General features: G+C 38.1%; 1 protein-coding gene across 5 annotated transcripts in view; it reads right to left on the bottom strand.

The window, feature by feature from the left end:
* Nucleotides 1-21,965, bottom strand: part of FHIT (fragile histidine triad diadenosine triphosphatase) — a 524,049-nt gene that overhangs the window by 382,622 nt on the left and 119,462 nt on the right. For all 5 annotated transcript variants that reach the window (XM_053953734.1, XM_053953736.1, XM_053953735.1 and 2 more), the window contains one exon: nt 6,895-7,016. In XM_053953734.1, coding sequence (XP_053809709.1) covers nt 6,895-6,994 — 100 coding nt within the window. In that variant the 5' untranslated portion in view covers nt 6,995-7,016. The remainder of the gene's footprint in view (nt 1-6,894; nt 7,017-21,965) is intronic.

Here is a 21,965-nt window from a genome sequence, read left to right as displayed (position 1 = left end):
AGATTGAGGCTTCTCTCACTAAACATCTAGCCAGGTTCTTGCTATGCTAAAATGAACTCTTTTACCAGCTATTTCTGTCACCCCAATGACAGAAACCTCAAAGGAGATTCACTCCCATTACTTTGAAGTTACAGTTGTAGTATGCTTTGAAAATTGATAACGAGGGTAAACATGATAAAACAGGAGCCCTTCTGCATGTCCCTGGAGCTCATAAGGACAAGCAGTTCCACTTTTAGAAGACACACATTACTAACACACCTTCAGAACTGGACAGTGAGTGTCCCCAAAACACACAAAGCAGTAGAGAGGTTAATGCATAATGTGGTCTAAGCCATTTATAAGTTCCAATCAATGATGATGAAAAACAGGTGAATAAAAGCCATTAGACAAAAATGGAATTGGAATTTTTCAGCTGAATTTTAGTATTTGTTAGTAATGTAGTCAAGAAATTTAGTTGTATAAATCCAACCTACTATGACACTGCTTCCAAGCCCAGAGATCTCAGTCTCCACACAGTCAGGGTTGAAGGTTGGTTCAACACGTGACTAATAAAAGATTCCTTGCTCTCCACAGCCCTGGTAAGATGCCACAGGCTCCAACCTAGGAGCTTCTGCCTCTCCCTTATGTGGCCTTACACAGCTTTTCTAACACCTCTTCCAACATAGGTTGTGCTACAGCCTGAGAAATTCTTACCACTAATCTGGTGAATACATGTAAATAAGTGATTTAACTGGTAATTTACTACATTTGCAAATAGGCAAGAAATACTTCTGATCACGTTCCTTTCATTTTTTTCCTTTCTATTTACAATACTGGCACAAAGGATTTAAAATGGGATTTTCATCAGTACCAGTATATTAATGCAACTATAACAATGCAAACAGAATTGTATATCCTTATGGTGAAGGACATCCTCTTTCAACAGTCAGCACCTTCCAAGCAAGACAAGATTTGAAGGGAGAGAAAGCATTTTTATCAGACCAAATGAGACAGTTGAACTCCATCCCCACAAATAAGTCATACAGACAAGCCTTTGTGCACAGAGCCCTGAATCTCTTATCTTCAGAAGCAGCATTTCTTAATGCGAGTCAAACACCATCCTTTTGTTTGTAGACTGCAAACAAAATGACTCCAGCCCTGAGATAATTAACTGGCCTCTATCACCAGCAAGTTCAAGTGGTTTGCATACACAGAGCGGATCAGCCGTTCTTTGGGCTGTTGGAGGAGAGCCCTTTTCCCAGAAGGGACCTGGAGAGTACAGCAAAGCTGCTCTGTTGGCTTGGTGCTGCCAAGGGCACAGTCCCACTCCTTGTCCTCTTTACAACACAGCTGAATTTTGCTGAAAGTTATTAAGCATAGGAACTGTTTTTCTTACACTTATTTGTGCAAGTAAACATTATAAGGCTTTTATAAATCCTACTTGAGGGATCAGTAAGGAAGAGCCAGGGAACAGCTTTATTTGGGATAAATTATCTGGGGTAAAAAAATTCAGGAATTTTCACCAATACACAACAGCTCCAGATACTTACAATACACAAAGTCTGAATTTCCTCTGCATTCCTGATGAAGAGGTATATTCTATACTTCCCCCCATTTGCAAATAAGATGCATCATTTATATCAGTTCTTCCCACTCAGGAGGTCTTTGCTGCACCAGCAAAGGAACTGCATCCTCTTCCTAATGCCCTCCTCTTCTAGAGTTATTACACATTTTGAAAAATTCAGGTAAGTAGTCCAGGTCTTATTGTACCAAACAACATTTTGACATCTCCATTGTGATTCCCTTGCATCTCCAGTTTCCTATTTAAATTACAAAGTCTTTACCAAACCCTTTTATTTTTAACTCTTTGCTAAAGAGCTAAATGGAACATGACTGCTCCTTAGAATTGTGCTAAACAAACTAATAACAGTAGTAATGTATAGGAAGCTTCTGTAATGAGCACTAAAGAAAAGAGTACTTTCCTACAAGATTAGATATCTCAAACAAAGTTGTTGCAAACATGCAGTGTACATTATTGGAATATGTAGATATAAACATATATTCTGCAATATAACTGAATTTTATTTTCTTAATCTTAGTTTTATGGTAAATATTAACACTTACTTAGGCTGAAACCCATAAAATTCATACTTACAGAGCATAGATATAGATATGATAAGTGTGTAATGTACAAATAAAATCATAACAGCAATTCTGAAAGTTTATGAAGAATTAAAATTTCATGTACAAGATAAATACCATGGTTTTCAACCAAACTTGTGAGAGACTACTCTTCTTTCTATGTGCTACCTTCAGTGAAAATTCTGTCAGGTCTGTAACTAAATGAAAATTACTTTGAAAATATATTAAGTAACAATAATAATTCTAAAAGACCATTTCTTTTTAACTGCAAAACTTTTAAGGAAAGCATTAGGAAAATATTTGTGGCACTACAGAAAACATCAGTCTGAAGCAATAGAGCCGTTGTGACAGCAGATGACAGCGAGCTCCATGCCAGACAAACTGTGCAGCAGAGCAGATGCTGCTCTCACATTGCCTGACCCTGGATCCCGTCCCACCCCTGCAGCAGACCAATTACACTGCAGCTCGGGGTGTTAGCAGGCTTTGAAGGGAGCATCTGGTTCAACGAATGTTTTCTCTGCTCATTAATAACAGGAACAAGCAGCAGCAACTCACAGAACAGCACACGGCCCCAGCAACAAATAATGACCATTACCTCCATATAGGGATGAAGGTGCCAGAAAACATCATATGCTTTGGGGGTTTATACATCGTCTATTCCCCACAAACAGAATAGTTTCTGGTGGGAAAACTTAGATATCTATGAAAAAAGCAGTACAAAATAGTCCAGCAAAATTGAGTATATAACAGTTAAACAGTCTTCCTTCTTTGTTTCCATTTTGTTGGTTTTTTTTAGATGGAAAAACCTTTTCAAAATCAATCCCATACAAAAAGTTGTTGTAAAGTGTTTATTCTAATTTATTACACACACATGTGTCCTTAGTAAGGGAGCCAAAGTGTCCACAAATTTCTATAAAATTACTTGGTCCCAATAACCCTCAGTTTGCTGTTACCAGCTGGAAAGACTGTTCCTTTTAATAACCAATTCAATAAACTGCTGAAAAATGCTTTGTATAATATAGTATTGCCATAGATCTGCTGTTTGTCTCTGTCATTACATATTGCATTCAATCAATTTACAAATGTTGCTGTGTTCCTTTTGTGCTAGTTCTTATGGCATCCTGAACACAAATCTAAAGATCAATACCTTGTCTACTGAAAAAAAATGGACATAACTAATGAATAATTTTATTTATAATAAAAAGTCCTATTCCTCAAATGGATTTTGCTAATGTTGAAATTCATTTTTCATATTTAACACAAGATGAAAACAAGTACCCTGCACAACACCATGAGAAAGGCAGTGATAAAAACCAGTTCGTATTTATTGAAGATGTGAGCAAAATCATGTAAAGCTCTGGTGAAGGGCTAAGAAAACATCAATAAAATGGTAGGTCAGTCACCAGGTATTTGTTACCGTATTAAAGCACAAAAAGTCCATGTCAAAGAGCAGATGGAATTTGTTTAAAACAGCATCACAGTTCTGCTCTATGGAACTATGGAAGCAGCAATGTTCTGAATGAAGTAATTCAAGCAAGAAGCCAAGGAGAAGCTGAGCTCATGCTGTTTGCATGAGCTGATTCAGTTCATCTTGTGCCTTTTGTGTGACAGAAACAATGCATTTGCTGACTGCAGACACATCCCTGCACTGCCCCAGCTATTGAATAGCTGCCTCCTCCAAAACAACCACAGAGCTGTTCAAGGGAGCCACAAGTGACTGCTTTTCACAATCACCCTCTGCAAGGCAGCAAGCTGACAGAACAGAGAGGAAACAAGGACCCTTGTAAAAAAGGAGATGGGTGCCTGTATAACGGTATCCCAGCAAGCTTCCAGAATACCCAGCTACCTCCTCCCCACTCCCAAGCTGACAGCCCAGATGTGCACTGAATAACAGTATTTATGCTCCCACTCAGACTCTTGGCTCTGCAACAATGCCAGAAAGTCATCATAAAAGTACACCCCAAAACCCAGCATCTCATTAATCAACACCGTCCCCAATGCCAGGTGCCTTCTGCTGTGATATCAGATGAGGAGAGGGCAAGAGCAGAGTAAATACAGACCCCTTATTATTACAGGTGTTAAGTGACAATGTCTCCAGACAGCCTGTGGTCCGACAGCTCCGAGTCTTTGCCTGCTAGGTGACAGCAAAGGGACTGGATGTCCTGAGGGGAACAGGCACTAATCCTGCACCCTGAACACCCACCAGCTCTCCTCTGTCTCCTTGTGCCAGAAGAGGTCAATGTTTCCCACTGGCCCACAAATGTGCACATTGTGGCTTGCACACTGAAGATTTCAGTTTAATGTTGGATATCCCTTACTCAATAATAAGTACCCAGCACCTTCCTATCCAAGAATCTGCAGTAATCACTCAAACGGACCCCAGTACAAACAGGTTCCTGAGTCTGTGAACTCAGTGCCCCCACTGGGCAGAAGCCTAATGCTGGGGAAAATGAGGCACATCTGTCCAGGAACAGGAGAACCCTTTCCATACCATAAATACTGTATTCTTACTCTACCTAATTTTGGACTGTTAGCACAATTTGCCTTTCAAATGCCAAGCTAAATTCACAGGATTGGCAGCTCAAAATAAACAAAACAAAACTTTGCAATGTGTTAAGTGAACAAGTCTGTTCAAGTCACACTGAACTCCACAAGGCCATTGTGGCAGACTTTTTCCTGAAGAATTGTTTTATTTTAAAACTATTACTGCAAATTCATAGTTCCAACCCTATGTTCTGTTTCAAGATGGAATTTCAACCTTACTAGTTAATTAAAGCCACCACCTGGAGTGATCTGGCTTTCAAACTGATTTCCTTTGTCTCTCTAATTCACATACATTAATATTTTATTTTCTACTGAGAAAAAAATGTCACACGTGTGCCAAAGACAAGGCAGATAAAATTATTGCAATAAAACAAAGAGAATACACTTCTTACTGCCAGGTCTCAAGATGAATGCTGCATTATACAGACACTTTAAAAGGCTTACAACTGCAAATTGCTCTATTTTACATACTGTATTTTAGCCTTTACATCAAGATCTCTCCTAATTTCTTCTTATTATAATGAGACAGGAAAAGGGTTGGGTTTTTATTACCTGAACATTTATTCAATGGAGAAACAAAGACTACATTATATATTACAACACAAGCTATTAAAACAATGTGACACTATAAAATACACTGCAATACTCATTATGGGATAACAAAGCTAAACCCTGAGCAAATAAATGTATCTGCCAGAAGTCTGCAATAATTATACAACAAGAGTTTATAATCTTTAATTATTTAAGAAGAAAAGAATCTTGTAATAATTAAGTTTTATAGGCTCCTTAACTTGTCATTACTAGGTGCTCACAAAACTTTAAAACAAGAATGCTTCATCTGAAATATTCTATTTTTAACAACAGATGCAATCACTTAACTGATTAATTTTAAAAAATAGCCAAATATTGTTTTTAAAACCTGCACTCACAGAACAGATAACAGTTTATTTATGCTCTGATCCACACAATGCATACAGCAACTGCTCAGGCACTTAGAGGCCCTGCATCACACAGTGATCGATGTGACACTATCTTCATATAGCTTTGAAAATGGTTTTTGTTCTGACAAACCTGTAAATCACCTTGGATTTACATCAGGAATTTCAGAAACTTGATGATCAGAAAACCTGTTAATTAAATTCATTAAAATATATTGGTGAGACAATAACACCTTCAAAGTTTGTATGAAGTCTGTACATCGTTGCATGATCTGACTTCTGGTACACACAAACACCATTCAAAATAGGTGGAGAGGAAAATTCAATATTGAACAATTATAATCTACAGAAGTGATGGGAGGAAAGGAAGATTCCATATTTTAGAGGAAATACATTTTTGGGTTTAAAAATATATATTAAAATTCACTTGATTTTAAATTATGAAAGAAACAACATAAAACTACAAAACTAACAAGAAAATTTTCAATAAACTCCAGACAACTTCCTTTTTCTCCCAAACACAGTCATTCTTTGCCTGAGCTCCTACTAAAATTTTATCATGAACCTCTATGGAAGACGTGATCAGTCTTGATTATTTCTGAGAAATTGCACTTTCAGCCACTAAAATCAGCACAAGTCACAGAGCAGCAGAATTTTGACTGGAAAATAACACACTACACGACAAATAGGTACATTGAGCATCTTGTATAATCAAGTTACAATACAGTTTCAAACTCAAAAATTTTACTTACACTGTGAGGCTTCATATTTTCATTGTGAAGTGTGTGCACTATACAGATGGCTTATTTAATCCATTCCCACCTAAATTAATCAAAGCAATCTGTCCCCCCCAAAAAAAGTCTTCAAAGACTTCATACAGAATTCTACTGGCATTTGACAAATGGTGTACATTTAGCCAGGAAAAGTTGAAAATCCTCCATAAAGAAGTTACATCTAGAAATAAGTGACATTATTAAAAGGGAAGCGGGATGTGTTATTTAGCATAATATGGAATTTAAACAGTACCACCTCCGATGGACTTTTTAAATGCTTTTAGTAGCACCTGGTTGTTTATGTATCTTCTATGGTGAAAAGGTCAATAGAAATTCACCTCGAAGGTCACAGTTGCTAAGCAACTGTTTTCGGCAGTTCTGCAACACTGATCAAGTATCTTCTGATCAAGCATCACTGCCTGGATTTGGAATAAACCCGTGTCGCGTCCTACCCGGCCTTCCACGCGCCCTGAGCGTGTCCTGCTTTTCCCAGGAGCACAGCACCACGGAAAGGATACGTCCTGGCACCACCGGCCTGCGGTTCACCAGGGCAAAGCACAGCTCCGTCCTCAGGAACACCACCGAGGGCTTGATGAGGTGCTGCCCGAATCTCAGCATGGTCAGGGTTGATCCTCAGGGTCTGAAAGAGACAATAGTTAAGATAATTAAGGGACTGACTCTGCCTTTCCAAGGAACAGGAATAAAACAATCAAACTGCCTACACAGATTCTAGCAGAAAGTGCCTCCTGGGCTCATCAAAGCTTTGGGTATCTTGGAATGGTTGTTCATCTTCCTTAAAATGATCATGTCTTTGAAGGAGTGGTGAAAAAGGCTTCTTTCCAAAGCAAAAAATTTACATATAATTTCTTAAACTCTTCTTTCATCATCTTCACAGGGCTTCAAAATTCTAGGGAATGCAATTTCTTCCTCCCATTTTTATTTGTCCTGCATTGTAAACATTTGGGTCATATGTTCTTCAAAAAGCACAAATAGGATTTCACATTTTTTCTGCCACAATGCAAATCAGTACACACAGGACTTTCGAAATAAAATCACATTTTCTTAGTCTCTCCATTAAATACCTCAACTGAAGAAATACTAGCAAATTGAAGAAAGTTTATTTAACCATTTTCCATCCACACTTTCTAGCTTGAACAACTGGAATGTGAAGACAATCACTGCCACATTTTCTCATATAGAAATTCAAAGAATTCCACTTTCATTCACTAAAATTTTCTCTCTTCGTGACAAGAATGAAAATCCCTCTTAAATAGCTATGGCACAGTCCCAGCTGTGTCTATTTTAGGTCTTTAAGCCCTAGAGTATTTAAAGTATTTAATTCAATCAGAAATATCCAAGGTACCACAGGGTGAAAAATGAAGAAATGACAAATTTCATGTGACAATACTCCAGACGCATCGGAAGCATTATACTCACATTACCCAGCCTGAACCAAGTGACTTAATCAGGAAATTCAGTTTCATATGTTGTCTGAGACGGGGAAATCTACTGCTACAGTCATGGAGGGTCTTCTGTTGCAGTTCTTCTCTTGCAAGATTACTGTGTACAGTAAGGCCTAAACTTGGTTCTTAATATAAGAAATTTATCCTGATTTATCATCCCACTCGTGTTGCAGCATATATCACTGTTGAGACAGCCACAATACACAGAGTATCACCACACAATTTCAGAAAGCTTTAAGCATTCCCCCAGAGTAACACCACACCTCAGCTGAAGGCTTCAAGCACCCACCTTTACAGAGTAACACCACACCACTTCAGAAGGCTGCAAGCATCTGCCCTCCTTGTTCTTCAGCAGAACCTTTTATACCCTCATGTTGATGCATGGCATCTGTGTGCCCTCTGTTCCCTTTGGGATTGGTCAGTGCCCCTGGGCACTCCATGGCTCATTGCTGTCAGTGCTGCTCACCTGCTTCTCACAGCTGGACCCATTGGGGGTGAGGCTGGGCCAGCCCCACTCCCAATCCCCACAAACTGTGCCTACACACTTGTACCTGCTCCCATAAAAAAATACACATAACAACCCCCTCCAAGTGCACACACTTTGTAAATGTCTTTGAGAAATACTTGTTCTTCTAAAGGAACTTCTGGCTTTGTAGTGGTCTGATTCCACAGAAGAACTTGATTTAAGGGCAGCAGTTGCATCTAATCAGGGTTTGCACCAGAAAAACATGTATAAATCTTAATATTTAGATAAGATACAGTAACAAATAAGATTACTCCATTTCCATGTAATAAACATTTTCTAAGCAGGCACCATGTCTTGTTTTATTTTTGAAAATCACAGATGAAAGGAAATGCTTGAGCAGACCATGGAAAAATGAAGATTTTAACTATGCCTGTTTCAAAGATTTGAAAAGGTCCTATTTTTTTTCCACACAAAGACAACAGAAGATTAAGTGTCTGAGATGTGTCCCTTAGCATATATTAAACTTGAAAGTTGACAACATACAAAAATCAAGTCTCTTTAGCTACTAGAAGAACTGCTTAGCAGAGAAAACACCTGCTATCTTGTGCTGATGCTTGAAAAAATAACTATTAGGACCTTCAATCAATCTGCCTCATTTCTCTTAAGCAGTCCATCAGCAACCTCCCATGGGGGTTTTTCATTCTGATTAAAACATGCACGAATGTTTTTACACACTTCAGCAAAGAGACATGGTTCTCTCTGCGATCAAGGAAATGCTTCTGACAAAGGAGAGAAACACATTCCATAGCCAGGACTACCCTCTGGTGAGGAAATGGTAAGCTGGTGTCTCCAGAAGCTGAAAAATCAAATGTACCACCTGCCCTTGCACCTGGAAATGCTATGGACAAAAATAAAAGTACTACTGATGACTTCTTGTTGTGTCTTCCAGGACACTGATAAATAAAGGTACTGTCCAGAGGCACAGGACAGACTTAAGCACAGAAACAAGGCTTCAAAATCACAAATGCTAAATGTAAAATATGGTAATTTGAAAATTGACTAAAGGAGGGAGAGAACGTGAGATTTGGTAATTAACTGGAGAAGTCCTCTGGCTGATTGCTGCCATAAGCAAAAACCAGCAAAGAGTAGGGAAATAAGATTGGTGACATTAGGTTGCCTGTACTGTGTTTTCATCATGAGCCTACCACATGATATTTACATACTTTACTACCTGTCTTGTTTTTAAAATACCGAGAAAAATCAGTAAAGTAGAAGTACTAATATTGTACCTCTCCTTGCAATAGTTTGAAAAATCACACTACAGCCCAAGTGGGTTGATCCAGAATTACCAGAACATTAAAAAAATCTCATGCATAGAATTAAAGCATGTATTAAAACTCTTTCTATTTGTTTACTATGCAAAAATGTATCTGAATAATGTATTTCTATCTCTTGATTCAGACTAAATAAATGTGTTTCAAACTAATGTGTCAGTTGTACTGGTTGTGCTGTGTAATACTGCAGACTTAGCAGTGCTACTCTCTCCAATTCTGCAAAGGGATTATGAGAGACTTTTTCTTAAACAATTATTCACAATCTATCATATATTACTTCAGCTGCCTTCTGCCCTAGTGATCCTCTGTGTTTTTCTGCACAGTACAATCATCTGTGCTCAGAACCAACACAAATGCTAAAAAATGCATTAGGGAAATAAGTAATGGGTTCAAGTGAAATATCCATGACTGTGCAGCAACACACTACAGCAAGGCTGGAAAATTCCAGAGTGCTGCCAGGCAGGAAACTGCTACTGGCAGAGCAAGTTTTTAGTCATCTGAACTCTACCACTTATTGCTTGCATGGTCTGTAAAGCAGCAGGAATCAAAAGAGCAGAGGTGTGTTCACAAGGTTTCCTAATTCCCAGACTGGAATGACCACGCTAAGTCTGTTCCTCCAGGGGTTTCCATTTTTCACATAAAGAGGAGGTCAGTGCCAGACAAACTAGAAACCATACATAATTGGTTAAAGATGTTTCCTCTTTAATGATGGTAGCCTTTCTAATCCCCAGTAATAAGGAGGACAATTACACAGTAATGTTAGAAAATGAAAGAAATCCATTTCTGATTAAATTTCAGCCCAGTTTAACACAGTTTCTATTCTGACTATTCAGATGAAAAGTGTATTTACTCTTCTTCATATTGCAGATATACATTACATTGCCTATTTCATCTGCCTCATTTTCCTAATTAAATTCCCTTCAAGCTGTGTTACTGCAGTTGTAGGTGGGAATACAGTATTAAAGGCCAACACAGCAAGTAGACTAATTTTACAGCCACAACAGACCTCAAATCTGTATAATCCATACTAGGAAAAAATTAAAAAAAAAAAAAAAACAAACACTGGAAACCTACATTATACCCTGAAAAAAAAAGTGTTAAAATTAGAAAAAAAAAAAAATCTTGAGATACACTGAAACGTTTTCAAATATTTTTATAGTTCTGTAAAATTTCAGTAGGTGATGCCATGACGATTTTTTGTCTTTTCTGTTATACACCTTTTATGTATTCTCAGTGTCTTTAGCATATATATTTGTAATTACTTAAGTCTGATAACTTAGCATAGTCCTGCTATTCTGTAGGCCAAGAGACCAAACATCCTAAAGGCCTTGCAACTGGGGGCCAGAAAGCCTTATGCTATCTTGAGAAACCAAGGTCCCCTCTAGAATACATCCTGTAAACTAAAATTAAACCCATCTAGAAGGGAATACTTTGGGATAGGAAAATATCATGCTAGTCATTCAAGCCTCTCATTGGGGTATCTTTGTTGAATATGCTAATTTTCAAGGTCTATAAAATTGTAAGCACAATCTACCCTGAATGTGCATTTCGGTGCATTCCACCCTGGCCAAATGTTGCACCATAAGGATCCTTATTAAATGCCAAAATAAAAGCCTTTTATCCCTTAACCATGCCTGGCGCTCCATTTTAGATCCAAGAAAAAGGCATCATAGGCACATGGCATTTCCCCAGCCTGTATAAGTACTACTCATATATTAAATGTATTTTTGAATGGAAATCTATACACTACTCAGTTTTCCAGATTTATTCAGTTTCAGGGTTATGGGCTTTGGTTTGTGCTTCAGTTTTTAAACAGCATAAGCTGTAGAATCATTTGTATCAAGTACACAGCAAGAACTCTGAACAGAAAATAAGCTCTCTTCTGGGCAGAAGGTAAGTTCATCTAAAAACAGGTCCATAGGACATCAAGATGGGTGCCTGCTTGTAACATGTCATTGCTAAAATCAGAGACCTGGAAAAGTGCTGGAAGTTTGCTGACTACAAGGAGTGACGGCAGCAATTCTTTAATGTTCTCTTCCTGCTGCCACAGACCTCCCCATTGGATGCTTAATTGAGATGGTGTTGCTACTCCTAAATGCCTCTTTTTTTTTTTAATACAATTACTCCTCCTTAGAACAAGGTGTTGAGATCAGCACCTGCTGGGAACCAAGCTCAAGGCTTTTGCTGAGAATCCCCTGAGCACTGTTTTAGGAAAGCTGCACATCTGGTTGTAAAGGGAGAAGACGAGAATGCAAAATGGGCTGCTAACTTCAAATGTGCGTATTAAAGGAAACCAATTACAATACCATTATCTCTCTGTGCTAATAGAAAGGACTGCTTTAGAAATAATCCCAGGAGTATTTTTAAATTTTAAAGTTTATTTTACCATATTAGCATCACCTCTTCATGAATGTTGACAGTCCTGATTCCAATACTCAATTTCACTGTAAAAACACTGCAAATTTATGCGGCAAAACAAAAACTTCCTCCTTTCTAATTTTCTTTAAGGCCTTACAAAAATTTTTTTTTTAATTCACCAAGATAAGAAAACTTGTGTTACACACTGTAGTTAAGAGAACAAAGTACCTGTATCCTTAAATTCATATTTGGCATTGTTCCCTCTCAAAGGTTATGGGGAAAGTGATAGTCCTACTTAGACATCTGAATTCTGCACCATATTCAAGAAGTAATGTGCAATGAAGACCTGCACTGCAGGCTACTTTTCCTCTTTTCATGTGTTGGAATTTTTTACTTATTCTCTCCTCTCACTGCCACTTTGTAAGGATGAAATCCACACAAGTGAGAATATTACTTATTTAACTCAAGCACTTAGCAATAAATGTGCTTGTTGCTAGCAGCCAGGATTTGACATTTTCATCAAGAAATACCTAAAAACACTAATAGAAAGAAATTATTTTATTCTAAAATCACTTAGTTTTTCTACTGGCTCTATGTCCCTAGAACAGCTTTATCTCTCAGCACCCTTCACTCCCACTCTTGCACAAAATTTAACTACATATTTTGTGTTCTTCCAGTTCCAGAAAATGGCCTCTAATTAAAAATTCCTCTCCCTCTCAGTGAGCCAAAACATCACATGCTATGCCTTTTCTGTTCTGAAAAAGCCAAGAAGAATTACAAAACTAGAAAAGGTGCTCCTGTATCTTTGACAGCCATAGCCTAGATTCTCTCCATGGGGATGGTATTTAATGCTCTACACGATGTTGAAGGGAAAAGCTTGTGTGGATTATTTTTCATTTTCACCACCCACAGAAGCTACTGAACAGCAAGCCCATTAAATGTGAAGCATGTAACCAATCCTGTGGTGTTGACAAGGACCCATTCCTCTCATCATAGACAGATTATGATGGACTCCAATCCACTACACATGGCTTCCCCTGCTAAATCTAGCAGGGAAGAAAACATCAAAATGATTACTGTTTAAATAGATAGCCATTTTCTTATCATGGTCAATCAAGCTAAATTATCTACACTTAGAATGAAAATAGACTGTGGCCTGCTGCATAGCACCTCAGCACCTTCCCATGTGTGATGCCACAGACATCCATCTGCAATCCCACAGCCTTTGCCTTGCAGCTCTGTTCCCTTTCCCCTGAGCTGCACCAGCATTTCCCAACCCCTCTGGGACAGGATTTTCCTTTCTGCTCTCAGTCTCACCCCTGAAAATCCCAATGTTGTTGTTATAGTGGGTTTTCCTAGGGTATGACTGTGACTATCATGAGAACTGTCCTTTCCCCTGCCTGGCTGTGGCTTTTGGGTTGCACCAGTGGGCCCAAGGAGGAGACTGCACAAAGCTCCCTGAGGGAGCAGCAGCCCTGAGCACGGCACCAGGACATGGACAGCGTGATGAGCAGTGACCTGAGGGAGTTCTGAGGTCCTGCAAAAAACCAGACAGTTCCTGGTACTGGGTGTGACTGGGATGGGCTTTTGTTCACAGGAGCCGGTATGGTCCTGCAGTTTGGTTTATTTATTTAACCAAATCAGTGCTGATAAGACAACAATATTTTGGCTAGTGCTGTACAAGGCTTTCTCTTTGTCTCCATTCTGCCCATCACCAGTGAGCTGATGTACATCTTCACATTTGGCTCCTGACAGGAAAGCAGCATTGCCCCCAAACCTGTCTCAAAATACTTTGTGCAACCAGTCCAGCTGTCCCATCAACTTAACTAAAGCAGAAAACACACAAAATTCAAACAAAGCACTGTAGCCTATTTAAAAGCTACAGGTCAAATACAAGCGTTCTCATTTTTTTTGTCTACTAGCATACACATTACTTATCAAAATTATCCCTCTTCTGGCATTACACGTCTTGTCTACTGCACCTGGTCAGGCAATGTGTGGGTACACATAGGCAACATGTACCTAAGTCTGTCCTCAATATCCTCTTTACCAGTTTTCTGGTCCATCATCAAAACAAAAGTTTTAAAGACCTCTCCCCTGCTCCCAAAATCCTCACAACCACCTCGAAAAACAGCTCAAACTTCAGACACCCAGAACTCTGTTGACCAAAAACAATGCAGACACCAAAAAGCAAGTGAGCAAACTTGTAGCAACACTGTAAAGCAATTGCAACTTTGACAAGTTAATCAGCAAATGCAGAATCAAGCTAAACATCAAAGGCGATATAACATCCATAATACATGGAGAGGGCATAAATATTTTTAAATGATGTAGATGTAGTTGTCAAATTCATTTCTACAGCAAGCATTTTGGAATACAAATTAGGCCAACTTGTTTTTTTCTTATAATTCAGGTAAAGAGTGCAAAGTTATAAACAATAAATGAAAAGGTTTGTAGAGGCAAAAGAGTTGTATAATACATTAAACTTGTAGAAAAATGAGGGTTTAGAAGAGTGGTGAAAGCACTAAACAGGCTCGACATTCTTCAAGTGTCCATGTGTACACTGTGTGCCTCAGAAGATGACTCATACACCATTTAACCATGCTGAGAAAATCAGTCTGGCAGTGGAAGCCCTTGTTTGCCTCTGTGCTGAAGTAACAGCCAACTTCAAATATGAGGATTTATTTCCAAACATCACTTTGTTGTTGTTGTTGTTTTGACATCCTAGCTAGACCTGCAACTTTATTTTTTTAAAAAACCTTTTACAATTACGAGAATGAAATAAGATTGGTGTCTTGCATTATCCTGCAGTAGGTCTATGTCCATTTTATGCCAGAATGCACAAACTCAATGCACCACAATGTTACAGAAGTTATCTTTCAAACAGAATTCCAGTCCCAAACTTGATCTAGAACTTCTCACAATCTCTCTGCTCAAAAACGGTGCCCATTTTTACTGATATTAGCAGAGGTTATCTAAGATTACACCTCCTTCTATCATTATCCAAAAAAAAATTCAGCAGGAATTCAAAGACAAGTCTGATAATTATGAACAACTCAAAACCCATGGACTATACCTGTGATTTGGAGGATGTTTTGTGAAACAGGATAAAATCAACCAAAATCAACCATTCACTCTCAACAACTTCTACCAAAAGAACAAAATACAAACAAAACCACACATATGCAATAAAATAAATGATATTCACAAATCCTTCTTTAGTGTTAATCTTCTAGAGAGGGAGGATGGAAAAAGAAAAAAAAAAAAGGCAAAACAAAACAAATACCATAGCTATTATCCTGATGCATGGAGAACTCAGGGGTTTGATTTTGCCTCTGCAAGTCATTCTGATGAACGAGACCTTTAGTGTTGTAATAACTGCTGTGAGTAATAGAACAACCAATGGTTTTTATTAAGAAGGAACACTGAATAATGTATTACCAACACTAAGATCAAGGGAAAATACATTTTTATTAGGGAAAAATATTAATATCAATCATGCTATTTTTTAAAGCAGAGAGGTGAAAGGCAGAAAAGGAAAAAATTAAGAGAATGCTTTACAGTATGCATTAAATGGCAGAAATTATACCATGAAAATCCTTTTTCCTAGTGTGGCTACCTAGGGCTACATTACATGGTAGAGGAGCAATAAAAAATTGTGACATCTCTTGAGATATATAAATATAAGGAAAACTCTACCCCAGCGAAAGGAGGGATGGGGGAGGAAGTTCATTCCTTTTGAAGCTACAGACCAAGAGAGCTGACATGATGGAACAACTAGGAATGTTCTTTTGCTGAACCCTTCAGTGGAAAAAAAAGGTGGCTTTAGAAACAGGGAGTGAAGAAAAAGTTGTTCTGTTTTAGCTTTTATTATTATTACTTATATTGCAATACATAAAGTCACTTTACAGGCTTTAGAAATCCACAAGACTAAGCCTTCCCCTGAAGTGGCTTCCTATTTCCTCTGAGCAAACAAAATTTGGACATCTATAGTGTTGGACAGCAGAGATGGGGCAAAGAGAGCTGCAGGAGACAAGCTGCAAGGAGTTAAGTGAAAAGATTCAAGGAATAAAGAAGTCAATTGGGCGAAAAGAGTAATGGTTCTTCCCAAACCTTTACGGTGGTATAAACCAAAGCACACTCAGAGAAAGAGAGAGAGAGCACAGGGTGTGCTATGGCAAAAGGCTGGCCCACACAACTCAGGGCCAGAACAAGTCCAGACAAAAAGAAGTGTGGTATGAGCCAGAAATATTGGATGATGAGTTTCTAGTTACAGTCCAGAATTTTATAATTTCTTCACTGAGAAACCAGCTACATCACTTCCAAAAGCTCTCCTGAATCAGTAAACACTTTTAAAGATTTATTTCCTGTATTTTGTTCTTTTGTCCTTTTGCCCAGAATTTCATTCTGAATGCAAACTTATTATTATTAGACCATGGCTATTTGGTAATACTATGAATCTGAATTTATTATATTTAGAAAAATTCCTGCGAGACCTGAGTATCTCTGCAAGCATTTCAGCTTGCTGAATTAATAAATGTAACACAAACATTCAGAGGAAAATGCAGACACCAGACTTAGTCTAACAATTCCTCGGGCATATGAATGAAAATAGACTTTTAATGAAAATTTATTGTCAGATTTACATTTATATATAGCTAATAATACTAGATAGTGGCTCCTTTACATTTATGTACAGCACATTTATGTTTATTTCTAGATGTTGGAATCTTTAAGACAAATCCCATTAGTTCTCATTTTATCACTTCATATATGTGCTTGCTCTCCAAAATAAAACCACTTAAACCAGATTGCTCCATGAACATTGGAATTAATGAAGCATCATTTCAAAGGATTTATGTCCACAACTTTCCCCCACCTCCTTTTGTCCCCCACAGAACAAGAGACCTCTGCCACAGCCCTGAGTGTATCCCAGGCAGGTGATTCCAGCAGCGTTCCCAGGGTTATCCATGTGGGAGCTGCCAGCCCGGGGCTGCACCCTGGGGAGCAGCAGGGAGGGAAAAGAGGCTCTCACCATGCAAAGCAGGTCAGGGCCACTGGCCAAAAAGTGAACTGTTACAACTGTACAGTCTAATTACAGAACTACCATGGTACACATACATATCTAATTCTGTATTAACACAAAGTAGAAGTGCTGCTCTAATGCTGAAATTTGACAGATATTTTTGAAAAAGTTTATACTGCACTCACTGGAAAAATGCAATCTGGTGTGACATGTTCTTACTATTTCTGGTTCATTTAAACCAGTCAAATTGTGGACTGCACGCAAAGAACTCTTTTCTAGGTTTAACTTTCCCCCTCTGCACAGGTTTTCCCTCTGATTTTCCCCAAATGCTTTCTATTTACTTGACCATATGTTTGGAAAATGGTAAATACCATTCCTGGTCATGGCAATACCATTTTCTGGTCGCTTCCCTATCGTTCTCAAAGAAACCTGTGGCAGAAATCAGAGCTTTCTTCATTTTTGTACAGAGCTCTATGAGGGTCCTTGCTGAACAAGGTAATGTTGCATGATAGCTGGGTTGCAAATCAACTGAAAGAATAAGCAAATTTTGAAAAAGGAACACTCACTGTCAAATCACCATTAAAGCATGACAGGAACCTACTTACAGATTTTTGGTTAGATTAATTCTGAACACTATGACTTCAAAAAATTTAGGCAAATACAGACAGTCTTTGATTTTTTTTTTTTTTTGGTTTTTTTTTTTTTTTTTTGTGAGAAGTTTCATATCTGGTAGTAGAAAATACAACTATTTACTGAATATGACTTCTTTTCATAAGATGTTTTCTGCCGAGAGAAAGTGGCTTGCAGTTCCTGTTATGTAATACATACAGGCATTAGATTTATTCCAGTAGGATACTAAGCCTGAGAAGTTTGGGGTTACATTTTCACCTCAAGTTGCTCCTCAGGAATCCTTTCCCACTAGACAGGTGCTCTTAGCAAATTAATCACTAAAATCTATTAAACAGTCTTTTGGCTTCACTGGGTTACTTTCAGAATCAGGCCTTAAGACAAGTCCATCAACTCCTTTGACTGATTTCCACAAGTAAGAGAAGTTAAAGATGATCTTGTCAATATTATTAAAGTCAAATTTCAAAATCACTGATGTAATAAAGCATTTTCTCCACTGTAATACTAGAAGGAGAATTACAGAGAAACGAAAACCAAATGTGATAAAGAGCCTAAACCTCCATTTTCAATATGCTGGCCTGCATTGTCCTCGGTAAAAGATTAAGAAATGTTTAAAAAATTATATAAACATAGGAAATTGTTTAAGTGCTCATTATTTTTACAAATGTATTATTTTAATTTTCTTATTCATCTAATTACTGTATCTGCACATCATTCTCCTGGTTCCTTTTGCTTCATGATTGCCAAATATCCTGAAAAATATGCATTTTCATCTATCTATAGCTACCATAAGATTCTTCATGTTTTTTCCTTTTAGAAAACAATCTATATGATTAGTTTTTAACCTAGACTCACCATAGAGAACTGCATGAGTCACATAATCAAGCCATAAACCAAGCAAATAGTTTTGTATGGTTTTGCTGTATTTCTGGCTCGCTTTCCAATGCTGTATCACTTCAGGCATCAACAAAAAATGTTTTAGTGCTCCTGTTTTTAACTTTTCAAGATTAAAAAGTGTTTATGGTCACATGGTGGATTGGAATAGCTGACAGTATTATGTTCTCATTTTTCTGTAAACTTGCTAACATTTTAAACAAGAATTGGGTGCCAGATGACTGTTCTGCAACTAATTGGGGAACAAATTTTTGTATGATTTACTGAAAGGTCTTTGGAGCTCCTTGCCAGCCAGGGTTTCTAATAAGATGCTCATGAGTAATTAGAAATCTATAGGCATGATTAAATCTTAATCTGCAATCTGCAGGATAAAAATTTAGGCTGAAGTATGGCAAACTGGCAGAGACCTCAACCAGGGACCCCTCTGTAGCTCCAAGAATTTGGCTGGCATTTGTCAAAGCTGAAACTCTGATTTATTTCTGAATTCCTCCGACTCCCCTGGACAGGTAATTCATAAATTGGGCTGGCAGCTCAGTGCCACAGCCCTGCACCCACAGCCCTGACTGCCCCAGTACCAGCATATTTTATAGAAGGTAGGCATAAACGGTTTATTTCCAATGAAAACTTTGGACTACCATTGCGCTTCTTAAATAATGGATGCAATTTATTATTTAAAAGGTGATTTGCACAATACACATGTACTACCCAAGCTGCCCAGTAGGAAATCATACTTAGTCAAGTAAAGTTCTCACTAACTTTCATTTTTTCCTCAATAGCAAGCAGTTGTTCTGTAAGTAATGCCACAGCAATACCATAAAGCTCTGGGAATAGCTGGCTCTCAGCAGTCTGGAAATGAATACAACTGTAAACAAAAGAGACTTTGAAACTACTGAAAAATTCATTTTCTTGTGTTGTTATAAAAGACGTTTTTGGCTTCCCTGAGTGCACTTCATAGCTAGAAGAAAATTCTCCAACTCCATACACCCAGGGTAGCCTCCCAGTTCCACAAAAGATAGGAACTTGGCATGAGGAATGTAGTCTAATAAGAAGCATTGTAGGTTAACATTCAAAAGGCATTTTAAGAAAGGGGTTCTCTATCTATTTACATGATTCTATAATACAAGCCAATATCCTGGTACCTTTCTTGATGAATGTAAGAAACATTTCACTTCTCTAATCATTGTCAGCTAAAAATTTCAAAGCTTTGGGAAATACAAAAAAATATTTATCTAACAGATAAGAAAAAGCAGAGATACACTTTGAGGATCACAAAATGATACAGTGAAATCTTTTTTTCCCTGGTCAAATTAACAACCAAGATTCTCAAAAATTAACAGAAAGACTCGCAAATCACTATGTTTAGCCTTGGTGCAAATCTGTGCTGCTACTTTTAAAGAACTATGAGGAACTAAGGGCTTACCTTGAATTCTCTGTGCTATTCTATAAGCAATCAGCAGGCGTAAAACAAAAACTAGCACAGAATAAACTGCCAGTGGAGAAAATGAATGCAAGGAAAATCATGTAAATGTACTCAGTATACAAAATGTGGACACAACATATAAAAATCACCCATTAAAGTTTTCCCAAACAGAGAAACAGTATTTTGCTAGACTTGCTCACAAATCTTCCTGTATGTAGAATATCTTCATAGAGGTAAGAAATTTGAATATACAATGAGAATAAATAAAAGTTCATTTGGCAAGATCCTCTTCATGTTTATCACAGAGAAGACAGTACCATCTTTGAGGCAATATGGTTTCTCAATTAATACTCATTCCCCAAATTAACTGGATCACAAATTCCAATATTCCAAATTAATCTTTCTCCATTGCAAAAATCAAAGAGCCAAATTGACAAGGATGAGAATTCAGATGGCGTGTGTAAAGCCAATTTACATGCAAGCATTAAGGAACAGTCTTTAATAATGAAGTCATATTAGAGTTTTCAGCAAGCCCCAGTGCTTCATTTCTGCAGGTGATTCACTGAAGATTTCAGAGAAAGCTCCGAGTTCCTGTGTGATGCTGCCCAAGATATCAAATACAAAGTTTTCTTCAGTGATAAGTAGTGCCATGTAAATGTTCAGTTTGCAGCCTTGAGCTGCTGAGGAAGTTATCCAACCACAAGAAGAACACACCTGATGCTGAAGTAGCAAGTGGTGTTTTCTGAACACAGAACATCCTGTGCGATCTGAAGGGCGCTAAAATCCAATCTTATGTTCTAAAATGTACATCCAAATTTGGTGAATTTTTCTGACCTTAATCTCTGTCAGCTCCCCATCTGTAAAACAGAGATAATAACACATCCCTCACTGGGGCTTTGTGGAGATAAATTTAATTTAAAACCTGTGTAGCACTTGGATACAGTAGTGATGAGCAGCACAGAAAAAGCCTATCAGGAAATTAATAATTCTGACGTCTGAGCAGGGTCTGAACAATGTGCTGGAAATAAGGCTTAGGGCAACATATCAAACACTCAGGATAAAACAACACCTCGAATGGCAGCTCATTAATTGAGCACTGTCCATCTTGTGCACTGAGCAAGGAAGAAGTTTTCTTAAAAATATTACATGTTTTAGGTAATTCTGATTACTTCATCAGAATGTATATGCGTAAGAGAAGTTGAATTTCTGTTGCAATGCCAGTCTTAACACTCTCTTCTTGTGCCCGCTTGCCTTTGCATTCTTAATAAAGCTCTCCTCATGAAGTTTATGCACGTAACATTTATATAAAAAAGAATTATGATCTCATTGTGAATCTCTGATTTCCATGCACAAGTGGTAATGAAAGAAATCTTGGTTTAAAAAAAATTCATTAGAAAAATAAAATACCACTCTTGCCTAGGCTTGGTAAATTCAGCAGGGCTTCCACTGAATTTCCTCTTCAGTTGCTTGGAATGGTCCAAGTGTAACTTCTGTTCACACTTACTGTGCATTGCCATAAGAAACTTGGGAAGGGAAAATATATCAAGGCATTGTCCTTTCAAATTAATCCAAGGCATTAAATTTTAATTCTCAACAGCAACAGCAGCTGACATGTTCCCCTTGCTAGTTCCTGTGGGAGTAAATCAGGCAGAAATTAAGCTAGAACTGCACTTGGGAATCACAGAGTAATAGTATCTCCCCAACATGCTCTCCAGTGCCTTCTTCCTCATCCAAAAAATCCCCTCTGCACTTGCAGAAGTAGGTGATGGTGCTTTTCTGCTGACAACCTCCTGCTCCAGACTGCACAAACACACTCAAGGCAATGGGTGCCACTGTGAGTGCCCTGGGAGAGCACAGCCCTCTCACAAAGAGCCCTACACAAACAGCTCTGCCACCTGACCAAGCCAGCAGACTCCAGGAACATGGACAATTCCCTGACTTCATCCTGCTGACATCTAAGTTGCTCCTTAAAATCCAGAAGAGTTACACACAGAAATGGAA

The sequence above is a fragment of the Vidua chalybeata genome, chromosome 12 (genome assembly GCF_026979565.1).
Source record: "Vidua chalybeata isolate OUT-0048 chromosome 12, bVidCha1 merged haplotype, whole genome shotgun sequence".
NCBI lineage: Eukaryota > Metazoa > Chordata > Aves > Passeriformes > Viduidae > Vidua > Vidua chalybeata.
This window is presented reverse-complemented; position numbering and strand designations above follow the sequence as displayed.